The sequence below is a fragment of the Dromiciops gliroides genome, chromosome 1, assembly GCF_019393635.1.
Source record: "Dromiciops gliroides isolate mDroGli1 chromosome 1, mDroGli1.pri, whole genome shotgun sequence".
Lineage (NCBI taxonomy): Eukaryota > Metazoa > Chordata > Mammalia > Microbiotheria > Microbiotheriidae > Dromiciops > Dromiciops gliroides.
The window spans coordinates 53,508,562-53,526,860 of record NC_057861.1 but is presented as its reverse complement, the minus strand read 5'-3'; the positions used below and the strand labels follow the sequence as shown (position 1 = coordinate 53,526,860).

Below are 18,299 nucleotides of genomic sequence, written 5' to 3'. Positions count from 1 at the left end.
ATTAATCCAGGATGACTCCGGTATTCCAGACCTAAGACAAGAGTCTGCATTCAATCTGTTCTGCTACCGCTTGGACCATTATCCAGTCAGTCTGAGGCCATGAAGTAGCATCGGTACCAAAGAGAAGCTATTTAACATGTATCTTAAAACAAAAAGCCTCACGGTGACCCTTCAGTCAGTCACCCACCCAGATGATTCCATGGGGAGCACTAAGCAGACAGAAAAAGACCTTTAGTTGACAAAGCAAAACCACAAAGTATACAGACTCAGATACCCCCCAAGCCTTTTCTCATATGAATTTCAACGACCTACTACTGGATGCCTTCAGTCAACCAACCACTGACATGTTTGCTTTTGAGATGGATTCCCCTTTCAGGAGGGGAATCCTCTCCCAACCTCCAAAGACAGACTGAGAAAACCACACTCATACATACATAATGGGAGGGGTTCAGCAACCAATGTGTTACCAGTAAACATTCTGTAAAAGATAGGCTTGAAATAGATCTTAGCTAGAGAACTGACTTTATGAAAGCCACAGATTTCCTTTTTTGACCAAGTCCTAGATTATAAGATCAAAAGCTCAGAGATCGGGGCAGCTAGATGGCACAGTGGATAGAGCCCTGGCCTCGGATTCAGGAAGACCTGAGTTCAAATCCGACCTTAGACACTTAACACTTACTAGCTGTGTGACCCTGGGCAAGTCACTTAACCCCAATTGCCTCACCAAAAAAAAAAAAAAAAAGCTCAGAGATCTGGAACTGGAAGGGACTTCAAAAGCCATGTACAACCCAAGCTCCTAATTTTACAGATGAGGAAACTGAGGACCAACGTGACGAGGTGAAATACCCAAAGTCCCTCAAGTCCTGAGATGGTCTTTAAAGCCAGGTCTTCTAATTCTGTATACAGGACTCTCCAGCAAATTACATCCTGGGAGACTGTTCCTTCTCTCCTGAGAAAAGTGGTTACACTGAACACTTGCAATAAATTAATTAGGCTTCCGTGACCCAAGACTGGTTCGAGACCATGGAAAAGTCACTTGTTCTTTCTGGGACTCAGTTCCCTTGCCTGTGAAAGGGGTCCACTAAGGCCCACAGCTTTGGCTCTGATGTTGTAATGGGAAAAACTTGGGGCACTACCATCAACTGGCTTAGCAAAGGGACTTAACCATTCTGGTCCTTCTGTTGCATCAACACTTGTCTATAAAATGGAGAAAACACAAATGGAAATAGCTTTGAAAAGGGGGGTAAAATGGATAACCTATATCTGAGTGCTTGCCACCTTGGGAAGAGGAAGAGTTTGGAACTCAACTTTAAGTAAGAATATTTATTTATTTAGGAAGGCAGGGAAGGAGGGAGGGAGGGAGGGAGGGAGGGAGGGAGGGAGGAAGGAAGGAAGGGGTAAAATTCAAGGGATCCTTTACTATTATAACTACTTGACAGGGCTAAATTGATAGTTCCCACCATTACAAAATATAGCTATTTCTAATTCCAAAAGACTGAAAGTAAAGAATGAATGTGGTACTGCTGGGCCCTCACCATGGCTGCCTCCTCCCTCTAATCCCTCAGAAGCACCCTGTGGCCAGACAGGAAGAGGCTGTTCTTGGCCATGCTGGGCTCTCACGGCTTTTGTGCGTCACATTCAATACTATTTCCTCCAGATGGATCAAAGTTCACTCAGTGGTGAGTCACTCCCTCTCATCTGGCCTCTTGAATAATGTTCATTTCCATGGGCCAGGAGGACTAATCGGTTCTGCAGCAGGATGCTCAACACCCAGGGAGGCACCAGTAGCCTGTGCAAAGCTGAACTGGTGTAGGCCCACCTACCTCAAGGAAATAAGCATATTCATTGGTGTTAAAAAGAATGGAGGGAAGGACTCACAGCCGAAGGCACAGTACCCACAAACAACCTGAAAAGAAGGAATCATTTTCAATCTGCTGCCTTCCCCCCATTATTCTGTTCCTTGATCTTTCAAGGAAAGTATTACAAGGGGCAGCTCAACAAAGGTTGAGGGGGCAGGGAGAAAAAGCAGACCTTTTGAGTTCCCAGTCCAAGTAGAAGTCTTCTCAGCTGCCACCAGTATGAAATCTGGTGGGCTAAACATTAGATGGGTCTCCCGTATCAGACAAATCTGAAAATAAATAAATGAACACATTCTCCCAGCAGCACCTGAGAGTACAGGAACCGAGATGTCTACATCACGTGGATGAACATTCACAGCAGAAAAGGTGAGGCAATCTGTCTTGATCAATTACAGGAAGCATAGAAGCAAAAGGGAGTCAGCGCATCGCTTTTGTTCAAAACCAAAACCCCAAACTACCAGATTGACAGAAACCAGTCTCCTTGACTTTGCTGCCATCTCACTGGTGACCTTTCTCTAGAGGTGTTTTCCCATCAATAAAATGAGGAAGGAGAGACTAGATGGTGTAGGCTGACATCCTTTAGATTTGATACTATTCAAAGAACCCTTCCAGCTCTGACACTTCGTACATAAGGTGCCTCCCATCTTCAACATTCAGCATGGTTACTGAAAGACCCAGGTTAAAATCCCAGCTGTAATACATTTGAATGACAATAAGTAATAAGTCATTAAACTTCTTTGGGCCTCAGTTTCCTCATTTGTGGAATGTATGTTGTGTGTTGGAAGCAAAGCCTTTGGCAAACCTTAAAGTGCTAAAGAATTAGAAGTCATTTCCCCAATATATAAGTGGTTCAAGAATATAAAGAATTTCAGATCACAAATAGGAAAAACACAAATCTATACACCTAGAATTTACCTCATACCTAGTAAATTGGCAAATAAATAAATAAATGAATTTTGAGAAGAGTCAATATTGGAGGGGTGGAAGAAATATGGTACACTAATACGTTGTTGGTGGAGTTGTGAATTGGTGCATCCAATCTAGAAAGCAATTTGTAATACAAAGAGAGTGGCTTTAAAAAGGAGGCTTAAAAATTCTCTCACCCCCCCACCTGCTCCCCACACACACCCTCTGATTCATGTCCTTTGTCCAAAAGATTCCATTGCTAGGCATTTACTCAAGGAGTCAATGACAAAAAATATTTATAGTGGCACTTTTTTTTCCATAATAACAAACTAGAAATAAAATAGATGCCCATTTACTGGAAAATAGTTAAGTTGTGGTGCATGAATATAATGGAATATTAGTGTATTGTAAGAAATGGTGAATATGATGGATACAGAGAAGCACAGATTTACATGAACTGATACAAAATGAGTGAAGTAGAATCAGGAAAACAATATACATAACAGTGAAAATGGAAAGGACAACAATCAAAATTGAACACTGCAGCATTATAAACAAGTTCGGCTATTATAATAGACACTGCCCTCCTAAGACAGCTTCTTAGGAGAGGAGGCCATAGGTGTGGAACACTATATATAACCTATGACTTTTTTTGCCCTTTATTTTATTTTATTTTTTGGGGGCAGAGCAATGAGGGCTAAGTGACTTGCTCAGGGTCACATAGCTAGTAAGTGTCAAGTGTCTGAGGCCGAATTTGAACACAGGTTCTCCTGAATCCAGGGCAGGTGCTTTATTATCCACTGCTCCACCTAGCTGCCCCTGCCCTTTATTTTAGCTTGGTTTTGTTTTGTTTTGTTTTTTAGTGAGGCAATTGGGGTTAAGTGACTTGCCCAGGGTCACATAGCTAGTAAGTGTTAAGTGTCTGAGGCTGAATTCAGGTACTCCTGACTCCAGGGCTGGTGCTCTATCCACTGTGCCACCTAGCTGCCCCCCCTGCCCTTTATTTTAAAGGACAGCTCTCTAGGTGGTGAGAAATGTAGGTAATAATAAGTAAAACAGATAAAATTTAGTTTTAAAAATGGAAGTTACTTTTGAGTATTCACCAGCTTCTTTTAGAGCTATAATTCTATTACTCCACAAAGTCCCAAGTAATAAAATTCTCACCCTAACGCTACTATAATTGACCACAACTTCTGGCAGGCACATTCAGTGATAGTCTAGTCCTTGAAAGGGTAGTTCAGCATATCTGTTCTCCTTCCCAAGAAGTGGTGCAAGAGCTGGCTTTCCCTTTTCTTCAAGAGACCCTTTACTGGAGGACACACATAGGTACCACCCTCAGAAACTGGATCAGAGCAGAAGCAATGGACCTGGGTGATGAGGGGAGGTCCCTAGGTTTTGCTGTGATTAAACAAACAAGAAAGTTTTCTATCTGGGCTTCCCATCTATCTATTCTTTTGTCAAGACAGCTCAGAATGGGGGGGATGGGGAGGGAATAAGGAACCTAAGCTTTAGCACTTAAGAGTAAATAAGGCACCTGGAATAGGGGAGTGTAAAGTTCCTGTTATCTGCCCTGGTCAGACAACATCTGGACAACTGTGTCTCCTTCTGCATGCCACAAAGCCACATCCCAGAAGGGACATAGGGAGGCTGAAATACACCTAGAAGAAGGCAACCAACATGGGGAGGGGACTACAAGACCAAGGACTGAAGGAAGGAACCGGGGAGGTTACCCTGAAGAAAGGATTTAGGGGAGCTTATCACTTCCTCCAATTATCTAAAGGACTATCATGGGGGAAGCAGGAGTAAAGTTGTTAAATGCAGCTCTAGGAGACAAACAGGAAGGGGGAGGGGAATATAGTAAAACAAATTTCAGTTCCATAAAAGGAAAACCTTTTTAGTACAAGGGGTCTAATGATGGAAGGGGCTTCCTCTGGAGGTAGTGAACTCCCATCACTGGAGGTCAAGCAGAGCCCATCTTTAACAGATTTTGGAAATGGACACATTTCAAAAGATAACAAGACATGGCTGGGTTGTGAGATTTGTCAGTCTGTGAGCTTTTCTGACCCAGCTCATGGGAACAAAGAGTGCTCCTTGTAGAACAATTTATTTTCCAGATACTCTCAGCTGAAGCCAAACTCTCCTTTGAAAAATATTAAGAATTATTAATCCAAATGACACATTCCATCCCCACGTGTAGTCATCTTCCTTCCCTTCCCTTTCAAAATACTCTGATTCACTACTTTTCAGGCTAGTCCCCCTAAACAGGTCTGGTCAGAAATCCATTCAATTTCCTCCTTACCTTTTCCAATTAATCAGCAGATGAACCCAATGTATTCTGTCTAAAACCCCTTTGGATAAAGCAGTCAGTGGGGTTCCCTCCTTCAATCAAGTGCTTTCTCAGTGTCTTGGGCCCCGGCCCCTTAAACCCTCTGGTTATTTAGGAGGATCCAAGACCCTGAGGACCTAGGTCTGAAGGACTGGGAAGATGGTGTTGCCCTCTGGAGTAATAGCGAAGGTGGGGTTAGAGGGGAAGATCACGATTTCAGTTTTGGACATGTTGAGTTTAACATGTTTACAGATCATCCTGTTCAAGATGTCTGAAAGGGAGTTGGAGATCTAAGATTGGAGGTCAGCAGGGTTTGGGGCCGGACAGGTAGATCTGAGAATCATCAGCGCAGAAAGGAAATTATGGAAAACGATGAGATTACCAGAAATGAAAGAGGGAGAAGGTGGCCTAGGACGGAACCCTGAGGGACACCTACAGTTAGAGGGATGATCTGGAGGAGGATCCAGCAAAGAAAACAGGAATGGTCAGAGAGATAGAAGGAGAACCAGGGGAGAACAGTATCCTGAAAACCTAGAGAGAAAAGAGTATCACGGAGGTGATCAGCAATGTTAAAGCCTGCAGAGAGGTCGAGAAGAAGAGAATTGGGATTACTTTCTCCCTTTGTCTTCTCCTTGTTCTTGGCTCCAATAGAGGCTTGTCTACTAAAATGAGATGTCTTTGAAAGACCTTCCCACTCCTATCTATTCTTCACATAGCTGCCAAAGTGATGTTCCTATAACCACGTCCTTGCCTTGCTCAATACACTCCAGTGCCTCCTTATTATCTCTAGTATGTAAGAGAAACAATTCTACTTGGCTTTTAAAGCCCTTCACAAAATGGCTCCAAGTTCTTCAAAACCTCCTTTCTGCTTCCTACATTACAGCCAAACTGGGAGCTCTCTGTTCCTCACACAAAGGCAGCTCCATGCCATGAAGGAGGCTTCCAGATCAGCTACACCTTGTGTCTAGAATATACTCCCTCCTTACCTCCACTCCATGGAATTCCTAACTTTCTATAAGCAACAGTTCACGCACCAGTTTCTAGACAATGCCTTTTTCCTGATCCCTCTTCCCAATTCCTAGGGCCTCTTCAAAATACCTTGTATTTATTTTGTAAATATTTTGCATATATATGTCTATGTCTTGTTCAAAAGAATATAAGCTGCTAGAGAATAGGAATTATCGGGTTATTTGTTTTTGTATCTCTAGCACAGTTACTGCTACAGATTCTTAATAAATGCTTATTAACTGACAGAAATATAGAAACACTGGAAAAAACATATGAAGCTGGGGCAGCTAGGTGGCGCAATGGATAGAGCACTGGCCCTGGATTCAGGAGGACCTGAGTTCAAATCCGGCCTCAGACACTTAACACGTGTGTATATATATATATATACACACACACACACATATACATATATATATATATATATATATATATATATATATATATATATATATATATATATATATATATATATATACGAAGCCACACATTTCAGATGTCAACCAATACAGAGAATAAATAGTAGCTCCTTGGCAGGAGCAATTTCGGCTTCCCTGTATCCCACAGGTTGAGATGACTGGCATGGGAGTGGGAAGAAATGTATCTGAGTCACTGGTGGGATGTATAGATGTGCTTGAATTCACACAATTCACATGGAACAGACCTGATTTTAGTTAGTCAATAAGCATTCATAAGTAATGGCTATGTTCCAGGTTTGGTGTTAAGTCACGGATAGACAACGAAAGGTTTAAAAAAAAAAAAAAAAAAGACCCCTATTTGCAAGAAGCTCATATTCTAGTGGAGGAAACACCAGACTCCGCCCCCATATATTCAAATGTATTCAGTATAAATGAAAGATAAGCAGGGATCTGGACAGGCCAAAGATGACAGGATTTGAGCAGAGCCTTCAAGGATGCCAGGAGGTGGAGGTGAGCAAGAGGAACATTTCAGGTCTGAGAGACAACCAGTTATAAGTCACAGGAGATGAAGTGTTGTGTACATACAACGAGAAACAAGAAGACCAGAGATGTGGAAAGGGCAGCTTGTGAAGGGTTTAGTAGCCAGGATTGCATATTTGTTCCAAAGGTAACCAGGAGAACATGGTACTTGACAGTTTAGTGAAGTACAAGCCCAATAATAGCCAATGGGATGTGGCAAACAAGAAAGATAAAGTCACCGGAGTCCACACTGAGATAATTAGCTTTCACTGTCCCCTGCTGGTTTGAATTGTGTTCCATGTTGGGCAGACAGGCTACTTAAGGAGGTACAAACTGGCATATGCCCAAAGGAAGTGGAATGAGATGAGGAAAGACCTAGAAGATACACCTGGGGGAAAAAAAATGGCTGGAAGAACTGAAGTTGTTCAGGCCGAAGGGGAAAAGTCACTATCTTCAAACTATGGAAAACTATTCTGGGGAAGAGAAATTAGATTGATTCTGTTTGGCCCCAAAGGGAAGAATTTACTGTAAGACCAATGGCTAGAATGTATAGAGGTGGTAAATTTCAGTTCAGGACCTGGAAAAACTTGCTAACAAAGAGGGTTGTCTAGAATTGCAAAGCTACGTTTCAGTCAAGAAGCACTGATTAAGCTCCAACTAAGCACCAGGTGCAGGGCTGAATGCTGGCAATACAAAGAAGGTAAAAGACAGTTTCTGCTCTCAAGGAACTCCCAATTTAATAGGAAGACAACACACAAACAACCACAGACAAACAAACTGTATACAGGATGTATAGGGAAAGTACTAGACTTAAGAGCAACTGAGAAATGTTTCCTGGAGGACTTTCGGTGGAGATCAGGAGGGGGTGCATTCCAGGCTTAAGAGACAGAAAGTGAAAATGCTCAGTCAGGAGATGCAACGTGTGAAAAGAGCCAGGAGGCTCTAGGCAGCAAGATGGGTGAAGTGGCCTCTGAGGAGTTTAATCATAAAAGGAAGAAGAAAGGTGGGACAAAAATTACTGAGGACAAATGGATCACGTGAGGGTTTTTTGAGGCTGAAGACATGAGAATGTTTGTAGGCAGGAGGAAGCAGCCAGCAGACGGAGAGATGAAGATAACTGAGAGTGGGGATGATGACAGAGGAAGCAATCTTCTGGAGAAGACAACATGGAATGGGCTCACTCTATACATGTAGAAGGGTAAGCTTTGGCAAGAAGAGTCACCTCTCCATGTGAGACAGAGATGAAGGAGATGTGGTAGAAGCCATCCAGGTGATGTGAGTGAAGAGGGTAGAAGAGGGAGTTCTGGGTAAATGGTTTAAAATTTTTCAGTGAAACATAAGACAATAGTCTTAGCTGAAAATGAAAGGTTTAGAAGAGTCACTGTGGTGAGTGGGATTTTTTGTTAATTAGGAAGGTGAAAAAGGAGCAGTTGAAGTTAAATAACAAACTTGTAGTGGACCTAGTCAACATGGTTTTGTGATTTTCTCCACCTTCATTCAGATACACACGCACAGGGGTAAAGGCTAGGGAGTGATCCAAGACTCTCGGAAGAGCAAGACTGGTAAAATAAGGGGACAAGGGACTTAAGAGGACAGGGTAAAGTTGAACTGGTTCACTAAGGGGTCAAGATGGGGAAAGGTGGAAAATATAGATAGTGCAGGACTAATGACCTGGAATGAGGTAAAATGACAATAGAAGGTGCTCAGATACAGGAATTTCAGAGATCACGAACAAGGAAGCAGTATATTTGTGGGTGCTGGCAAGATCAAAGGTATGACCACCTTTGTGCATAGCTGTCCTACTTATCCAATTCCTTCTGTCATTTTTTGAGGGAAATGGTGGACGGGAGGGAGAGAATTAGGAAGATGAGAAGCCCTATCCCTAGTCTCCCTCTTCTTACAGCCTCACCTTACAATAGAAAAAAAGGAAAGAAAACCCTTGTGACAAAATTACATAATGAAGACTAATTCTCACATTGGTAATAACCAAAATGTTTGAAAACTCCCAGTTAGGAGCCCACTCCACTTTCATGTCTCTTGTGTCTAGCCAACATTTACCCCTTTGCAACTTTTCGATTCTTTGAAGCCAAGGAGCACAAGCCCAATTCCTCTCCTGGGTTACAATCCATATAGTTGAAGAGAGCTTGTCATCTCCAAAATAAATATTCTCAGCTGCTTTGACTGATTTTCAAAGGACCCCAGCCCCCTCCCCCCCATTACTTCCCTCTGAAACTCTCCATCTTAATCAATATTCTTTTCAAAATGTGACACCCACAACTCCAGATGTTCAGGGCAGAATAGAGGAGGACTGTCACTCATTTCTGGAAACTATACCTCTCTTGATGCATAAGAGCTTATGCCTAAGATCATAGCTGGTTTCTTGGCTACCATGCTTACTTGTTTCCCCCAATTTAACTCTGAAAAAGCTAATTTCCCTTTTGTTTATCCTTGGATATCCTTCCCAGTGTCCACTCATTCTGAGCTTCAGCACTCCTGACACTGTTCTAAAAGAAACATGCTATGCTTCTGTATTATTACTCCATTACCGGCCTTGGCTTCCATCTTGTGAGTTCCTTTGAGCATCCACTTCTGTGTCTTTTGTTTCTCCTCTTTGTGATTTCAGAATTTCATTCTTAAATGCCTCCCATGACTGGATGATGGATAATCAGTGGATGAGTTACAGTCTCGAATCACCAATTATCTATGGGACACTTCAAACTAGATGTACTGGACACATCTTACGTGCAATATATCCAAAACTGGATTCATTATCTTTCCGCCAAAACTCCCCTTCCAAATTTGCCTATTTCTATCAAAGGTGCCACTGTCATTCCAGCTTCCCAGGTTGTCAACTGTGGCATTACCCTAGATGCCTCACACTACACAATCACTTATTGCCAATCTGGTTTCTATCTACATATCTCACATCCAACTCCTGTGCTCTATTCCTATAGCTACTCCCCTAGTTCAGAGCCTCATCACCTCCCCTCCAAGGTTACTGTAATGATCCCCTGATTGGAGTCCCTGCTTCAGGTCTCTGCAATCTATTCAGCACACTGGTGCCAAAATATTTTCCTTAAACACAGATCTTACCATGTGATTCCCCTACTCAACCAACTCCGGGAGCTCCCCCTCTCTTATCTCTAATGTTTAAAGCCCTATACAACAAACCTGGTTCTAGCCTCTTTCCAACCTCACTGTATATTCCTTCCATTCCCACACTGCTGTGATCTAGCCAAACTGGCCTTTTTTCTTACACGCAACACTCCATCTCCCACCTCCATCCCTTTACGCAGGCCATCTAACATGCCTGGAATGCAATCCTGACCTGGGTCTCATCTAGTTCCTTTCTTTCAATATGTAGTTCAAGGACCATCTTCTGAATGAAGCCTTCCCTGATTTCCCCAACTGCTAATGCTCCCCCTCCCCAACTTCCTTGTAACTGCTGTGTGTGCGCGCGCATGTGCACACACACCCACACACCCCACCTAGCTACAGCACCAAGCACAATGCCTAACACACAGTAGGTGCGCTTGGTTACTTGGTTAACTTCCCCTAACTTTTAGTTCATGGGATCTTTCCCCCATCCCCTTTGAAGTCTGCTCTCCCAGAAGCTAGAGTGCATGTCAGACTAGGCCCAGCTTCCATCTCTTCCTCCATCACAAACTCCAACATGGAGAGCTCACGGACCACTAAGGTTTCCATCCTATCTGCTCTATCGATCGGTTTCTGACCTGTTGATGAGAATTTCCATTTGTTGGCTGAGATTATCATGAAGAGCAGTCAGGAAATTATTGGCTGCTCTGCTTTTTGCAGGGAGCATTCCAACAGATTTTCAGACAACTGAAATCTTGTACTATTATATCATGCCTCTGTGTGAGACATAGACCCATTCTCTAAACTTTTTTTCTGCTTCCTTTTTCTATCCAGGTGGTTTCCAATGACATAATTGCTCTCATTTTCTAGCAGAAGGCACCCCCCCCCCCACCTCTGGTTCCTGGATTCCCGCTCACAAATGTATCTTCTTAAGATGTGATGCTACTTTACTCCACTTTTACCTATCCTGTTTCTTCTAAAGGTATAGCCTTCCAGAGTCATGTTCCAGTCAGAGGTCTTTTAGTCCATTAAGTCTCAGTGATACCTGGGAGGTCAAATTTACCTCCTTATGTTCACGTAGTTATTTAAAAAAAAAAAAAAAGGGTGACTTCTGCACCCTTCCCTTTCAGTTGACCACTATCCCTTGCTATTACTCACTGAAGTGACTTTCAAAGGGTCAAAGTGAATTATAACAGCAGCTCATGTTTCTGTATCACCTTACACTTTACAAGCATTTGTTACACAACAACTCTAAGTAGAGTTTTTTGTTGATCTGTAAACCGGGAATAACAATGCTCTCACCTCCAAGAACTATTACAAAGATAACATTTTCCTGTGATTCCCCCTCTGCACGCGCGCCCCCCCACACACATACACTGTGTTGTTAAAGACCTTCCTCAAGACTTCACAGAGCATTTTGTTTCGTAACTTTCATATCATGTAATATAGTTATATGATGGTAGCTTATCCCCTTACTAGACTTAATCTCTATTCGGGAGATGAGCCAGGCCTTACTGAAGCTCTAGCACAGAGTACTGCATTCTGTACCATGAAGCAACTTAATGTTTTGTTATTGTTTGTAAACAACATCAGCTAATACAGAAATGGGAGCTAGCCTTCAGACTGTGAGCTCCTGGAAAACAGAGATTGTCTTCTGCCTTTCTTGGTATCTATCTCCAGCACTTAGCACATAGTAATAGTAGTAAACATTAATGTTTACCAACTATCAATGTCATCGTGTTCATGCTATTCCTAGTTCTGTAACACTAAAGGATTGACAAAGAGTCTTCCTCAAAGCAAATCTGGCAGGTGGTACAAGCATTATTTATCCTCACTTTATAGCTGAAGAATCAGGTTCAGAGGAGAAATGACTTGCCCAAGGTCACACAGCTGGGAAGTAGCATTTTTAATTGAGGTCTTCTGAGTCCCAGTTCTCTTTCCACTGTGTCACAGTGCCTTTCTGATACGAAGAGAACAAGCAGGCTCCTACTATGGCCCCTCTGTAACACCTGTGTAAGACAGTGGCTCCAGACATACCCAAAGCCCAGGAATCAGGACTACTTTGAGGCAATAGGCCCTTGGCTTATTCTTTGATGTAAATACAAGGAATCAAAAGGCCACCAGTTTTAAGAACTTGACATTTGGTTCCTGTTCTTGGTGAAACTGGTCTCTGACACAATGGTTATAAGGATTTTCATCAGGAGAAAGCACACAAGCAGGAGATTTCCCTAGACCAATAATCTGACTACAAATAGGCCAATGAGGTCATAGGACCTCAGGGACAGAGACAAACCGGCAGAATTCAAGTTGTAGACAATACACCAGACCAAAGATTTGGGCAGGCTGGCCAATCAACTAGTGGCAAAGGTAACAGCACACAATTAGTCCTATTAAGGCACTCTGGACAGATCAGACTTCTACCTCTAAAATCCCAGGGGCTCAAATTTATATATCTACCACTAAAGACCCTACCCTAATCTGAGCTCAAGATCACTGTTGGGAACCTGTTCCAAAACCTGTAAAAAAACTTACAGATACAAAATACTGCAGAAATTAATCTTACTATATGGAATAGACATAGCTCTACGCAAAGCTGGGCATAAATTTTAATTCAATGTTTTATGATCATAACAATGTGGGTACTCTATCAGTGTGCATCACAACTCATCGATCATTTAGAATCAGATGTTTTAAATGCACCAGGAAAGATTAGCTGTGATTTTGGATTTTTCTGTGAAATGAAGACTAACTCTTCACTGTCTCTTTAGAACAGCTCCTACCCCAAAGATTTAAGGAGTTAAAGTCTCCCTGAATATTTTAAAATCTTAATCTGTTTTCTATTCGGCTGTCTCTAAGGTAGTCGGTGCTTCCTCAGAAGCTTTGAGGGAGTAAAAGCTGCATTTTGGTTGGTCACTAATATCACTACAAGCAATGGTCTCTACTTGTCCAGCCTGTAAAATGGTCATCTCAAGAGCAGAACACATCTGCCTCTATTCTGACCTCATCTCCACCACGTTATACTGGATAATGATGCACTCATTAGAGCAGTGATTGTAAATATTGAACGCTTCTGGCCTGGTTTGTTTGCAAAGGCACTGTCCAATGTTTTGGACATTTCATATGCAAGGTAGGAGTTGGTGAACCGGCCTCAACTCCTCCTGAACTCAAGCTCCCCCTGTTGGATGTGCTGCTCCTGTGAACACAGCTGCTTGAGCCCAGCAAAAGAAAAAGGAAGTCAAAAAAAGAATCCAAGGAGCCAGATGATGACAGTAGTTTGTGGTCTTTTTGACTAAATATCTTTTGTAACATATTGAATAAAAAGCTGAACTAAAAAAAAATTATATTGGAAAGCCAAGAGCTTGAAACTAAAACCTTTTTTTAAAGCACTTGTAATAGAAATTACTCCTAAGACACTAATGCACTGTTGGTGGGGTTGTGAACTGATCCAACCATCTGGAGAGCAATTTGGAACTATGTCCAAAGAGCTATAAAGCTGTGCATACTCTTTGACCCAGCAATACCACTGCTTGGTCTATAACCCAAAGAGATAATAAAAAGGGAGAAAGGACCCACATGTACAAAAATATTTATAGCAGCTCTTTTTGGGGTGGCAAAAGTTTGAAATCAAGGGAATGCCCATCAATTGGGGAGTGGATGAACAGGCTATGGTATATGAATGTATTGGAATACTACTGTGCTGTAAGAAATGATGAGCAGGCAGATTTCAGAGAAACCTGGAAGGACTTACATGAATTGATGCTGAGTGAAGTGAGCAGAACCAGGAAAATATTGTGCACAGTAACAGCAATACTGCATAAATGATCAACTATGAATGACTTAGCTATTCTCAGCAATATAAATGATTGAACACAATTCCAAAGGACTCATGATGAAAAATGGTATCCATCTCCAGAGAAAGAACTGGTGGAGTCTGAATGCAGATCGAAGCAGACTATTTTTCACTTTCTGTATTCTTTTTGGGAGTTTTTCCCCCCTTTGGGTCTGTGTCTTCTTTCACAACATGACCAATATGGTAATATGTTTTGTATAATTGAACAATTAGAAGCTCTATCAAATCAGGGAGGGGAGGTAAGAGAAGGAGAGAAAAAATTTGGATCTCAAAAAAAATTTTCAAATAAATGTTAAAAATTGTCTTTACATATAACTGAGGAAAAAATTACTCCCAAGGATTATGTCCTTCCCTGACTTCTTAAACAGTCTACTAAACATTATCTTTCCTTCTGTGGATAGCTTGGCATCACTGTAAACCTCCATTGCTGTAAGCCGCCATCACTCTTGAACAACATCATCAAAAATGCACATACTAGAGAGAGGAGTAATTTGTTTGCCAGTCACAAGCGGTGTTTGCAGAAAGCCTACATGGCCTTGCTGACCACACAATAAAAAAAGACCCCACATGCGCTGGATAGTGCCTCTCTGGATAATCTAAGCAAAGGCAAGGTCAGAAATTGTACCCAAAAGAACAATGTAGATGGATATAATGATCTGTATCCCAGGGAGAAGCACCCCTGGCAATTATTGCACAGATGTACTTAATTCCCAAAGCACCTGCTTTTGAAAGGTGTGAAACATTTCCCCCTTCACACCACCCCCCTCATATGCCCTGAGGGCCCAGTTGGGATGGCTGCTTTCTACAATTTTTCTAACTTGTTGCTTGCTGCTCAGTCATCAGCTGTAAGACCCACAGACATTCTTTTCCCTCCTACCCTCTTTACTTTGGAAAGAATGCAGGCACCCTAATAGCTGTCCCTAAGTATTTCAAGGACAACCATGTGGAAAAAGGACAATCTATACTTTTCTGTTTGGCCCCAAAGGGCAGAACTGGGAGCAATGGGAAATTACAGAGAATGAAATATAGTGTCAATAGAAACTTCCTAACCACCAGAGCTGGCCCAAAGTGGAATGAATCACCTTGAGAGGTGGTGGGTTTCCCTTCCTTAGAGATGTCCAATAAATAATAAATGAGTGTTGATTTACTGATTCAAGCAGAAGTTAGATGACCACGTGTCAGTATGTTATATATAGTGAGGATTCCTTTACAGTACAGGCTGCACTAGAGGACCATTCAAGTGCCCTCTGTGAGCTGGGGAAACAGACTGTCCAAGCTTTTCTGGGTTTGAGGGGTTAGCCACTGAGGAACCTACATAGATTCTGGTTAGCTTTGTTACAAACAGAGAAACTTGTAAAGTTGGACACAGAAGAATTATTCCCAGAGCTAGATCTATGGTTGGAAAATCGAGTTGATCCAAGACTCTGGTTCGTCAATTGAAGAGTTGCCATATATACAAATCCATGGGTCACCAAACTTAAATCAATGAGATAACAAAAAGCATTCCAAATGAAAACTATGCTGAATAAAATTACACCCTTCTTTAGGATAGCATTTCAAAATCTTGCAATCACTTTTTTTGAACATCAGTTACCAATATGCTGGAGAAACACAGAACTGTCAATTAATAAAAAAGTTGTTGTTAGTATTTAAATTACTTAACTACTTATTACCTATGTGACCTTTAGCAAGTCATTTCACCTTGGACTGGATGGCTTTTGACTCTCTTTCTATGTGATCCTATGAATGTCAGATAACTGAACATTTACAATTTTATGCTTGTTTAATTACATTTGTTTAATTTTACTATTTACAGAGAAATGGGAGAGACATCAGAGAAAAGGTGGGAAGGGAGACAGAGACAGGAAGAGAGAGCAAGAAAGAAGAGGGAGCAGGACTATGGAGGTTATCCTGGTGTACCACACTGACCCCTCCAACTCTGGATAAATGCAGGAGTTGGATTAACAGGCTGCAATGAGCCTAAGATCCAGCAGAGGCAGAGGTAACGCCAGTTAGCATCTGCCCTTTGTCCTGTTTGGGGCCTATTAGGAAGGAATTGTTATCACCATTTAGTTGTTTTCAGTCATATCCAACTCTCTGTGACCCTTTTGGGGTCTTCTTAGTAAAGAGACTGCAGTGGTTTGTCATCTCCTTCTTCTGCTTATTTTACAAATGAGGAAACTGAGACAAACAGGGCTAAGTCACACAGCCACTAAGAGTCTGAGATCTTCCTGACTTCAGTTCAGGCATTCTATCTACTGCACCACCTACCTGCTATTAGTTAAAATACATACACAAAAATGAAAGTAATACCTTGTATACTTCCCAAGGTCTTTTTCACCTTCAAATGCAACTATATTTGTATACAATAACAAGTGATAGTGGGCTAATGGAATTGATAGTATAGCAAAAAAAAGATGGGGGGGGGGTTGTCAGCATTATTTAAAGATTCTTTCTGGGGAAAGAGGGAACTCAAGTAAAGATCTGCATGTATTCCATGACCTCAGACTACTGAACCACTGCTGTCTCCTTTAAAAATAGCCTCAACATTTGTAAGTGATCAGATCTCCAGTTGCTTATTGGGAGCTGGCCACCCTCTTCCCCAACTATGTGTCCAAAGGAACAAGTTGGAATAGGACCAAGAAGGGGAAAGTTTCCTTCCTTTGTTGTTCTGCTTTAAAGTAATGGTATCTATTATATTGGCAATGACATCCTTTATAAGTGATGAACAAAGAGAACCAGGCCAAAGTCCTAAGCTGATGGTCCCCAACATATTTGTCCAACGGAGCTAATTTTCACTTCTCTAAGCTCTAAGATCACTGTTTATCTGGAGAGGGGGGTAGAGAGGAGTAGGCAATAAAACTTCACAAGTGGAATAGGAGGAAGAAGAAGCATACAAGCTTTATGCTCCTCCCCAAAGGAGGCTTTGTCAGTGAACCACACTGGATGCTGCATTATCGTCTCCTGGTCTAGGCATGCATAAGAGTGGAAAGACATTCTCACCTAGTCGGAGCTCCCCGAAATTGCCACATCCGATCTTCTTCCCAACCCGGAAATTGGGGCCCACCATTAAGACTCCCGAGTTGGTCCCCGTATTCCGACAGCCATGGGTGTTCCTTCCCCCCCCTGTCTTGGCCATTCTTTTGCCTTCCTCCGTCTCCCCTTTCCCTCCTCTCTTGTCAAAATCCATAAGTTTGTGATACCCTGGCCTCTCCACGGTTACGCTGCTGCCATACAAAACCCCAATCCACCGAAACTCAAGGACAAAGCGCGCTTCTTCTGTGGTCAATACACCATTGCGGCCCAAGGCAGAGGTGGTGGGTGGGGTGAAGGGGAAAACGTCACCCACAAACTCCCAGCTACTGAAATGTTAGTGGTTCCCAAAGTCCTAGCGTGGCTCTCATCTTCGTCGCCTGTAGGTCGCTCTTTGGTGGAGAAGGCATTCTGTGGGAAGGGTCCTTCCAGCTTAGATCCTTTGGCTCCCAACTGACAAAAAAGCAAACACAAACAGAAGAAATTAGTTAGGAAACAGACCGATAGTTCTACTAACAATGACAAGATTATCAATAACGACTCGCATTTTTAGAACACATTAAGCTTTATAAAAGGTTTTCTTTACAATATGTAGATGATAAATCATAAGAGCTCTAGATCTGGAATCCTGGGTTCAAATTCTAGCTCAGCTAATCACCACCTGGATCACACCTTTGGCACATCCCTAACCCTCTCTGAGCATCAGGTACTCTTGATACTAAGTCTAGTGCTCTTTTCAAAACAGGCTGCCCCTTTATTCTACACATTCAAACCACCACAAAACAAGAAATAATGTTTTTTCCTCTAAGAAAATACTAGACTGAGGCCGATAAAACCAGAATCACTTCATAAAATTAATTTATCTAAGAAATATTTAATGAAGTAAAGGATAAATTGTGGTCCCTGCCCTATAGGAGCTCACTGTAAAGAGACAATATACTAATGGTTAATATAAGACAATACCATGAAACAAATTACCAAGCAGTGTTAGTTGTTAAGGATCACACACCAAACAAATCTTAGGAGGCCAGAGAAGGAAATGACCACCACTCTACATGGGGCACTGGGAACACTGCCTACAAGGAGTATGAATTTAGCCTCACTTTTTGAGGACAAGAGGGACTGGGGGAGGGACAGACAATAGGGAAGAATGCTATTGAGGCAAGAGACCCTGGCATCTGAGGTTTTATCTTCCCAGTCCTCCCCAGTGCACGCTGCAGGATCCCCCAACTGCAGGACAACTGGCAATGCACTTACCTGCCAATTTCTAGCCACAAATTATCATG

At 42.1% G+C, this 18,299-nt stretch overlaps 1 protein-coding gene across 1 annotated transcript in view; it reads right to left on the bottom strand.

Annotated features, from left to right (window-relative positions):
• CSNK1G2 (casein kinase 1 gamma 2) overlaps positions 1-18,299 on the bottom strand; it is a 93,158-nt gene that overhangs the window by 24,821 nt on the left and 50,038 nt on the right. Inside the window, exon 2 of the mRNA XM_044002331.1 lies at positions 16,984-17,466. Coding sequence (XP_043858266.1) covers positions 16,984-17,170 — 187 coding nt within the window. The 5' untranslated portion in view covers positions 17,171-17,466. The remainder of the gene's footprint in view (positions 1-16,983; positions 17,467-18,299) is intronic.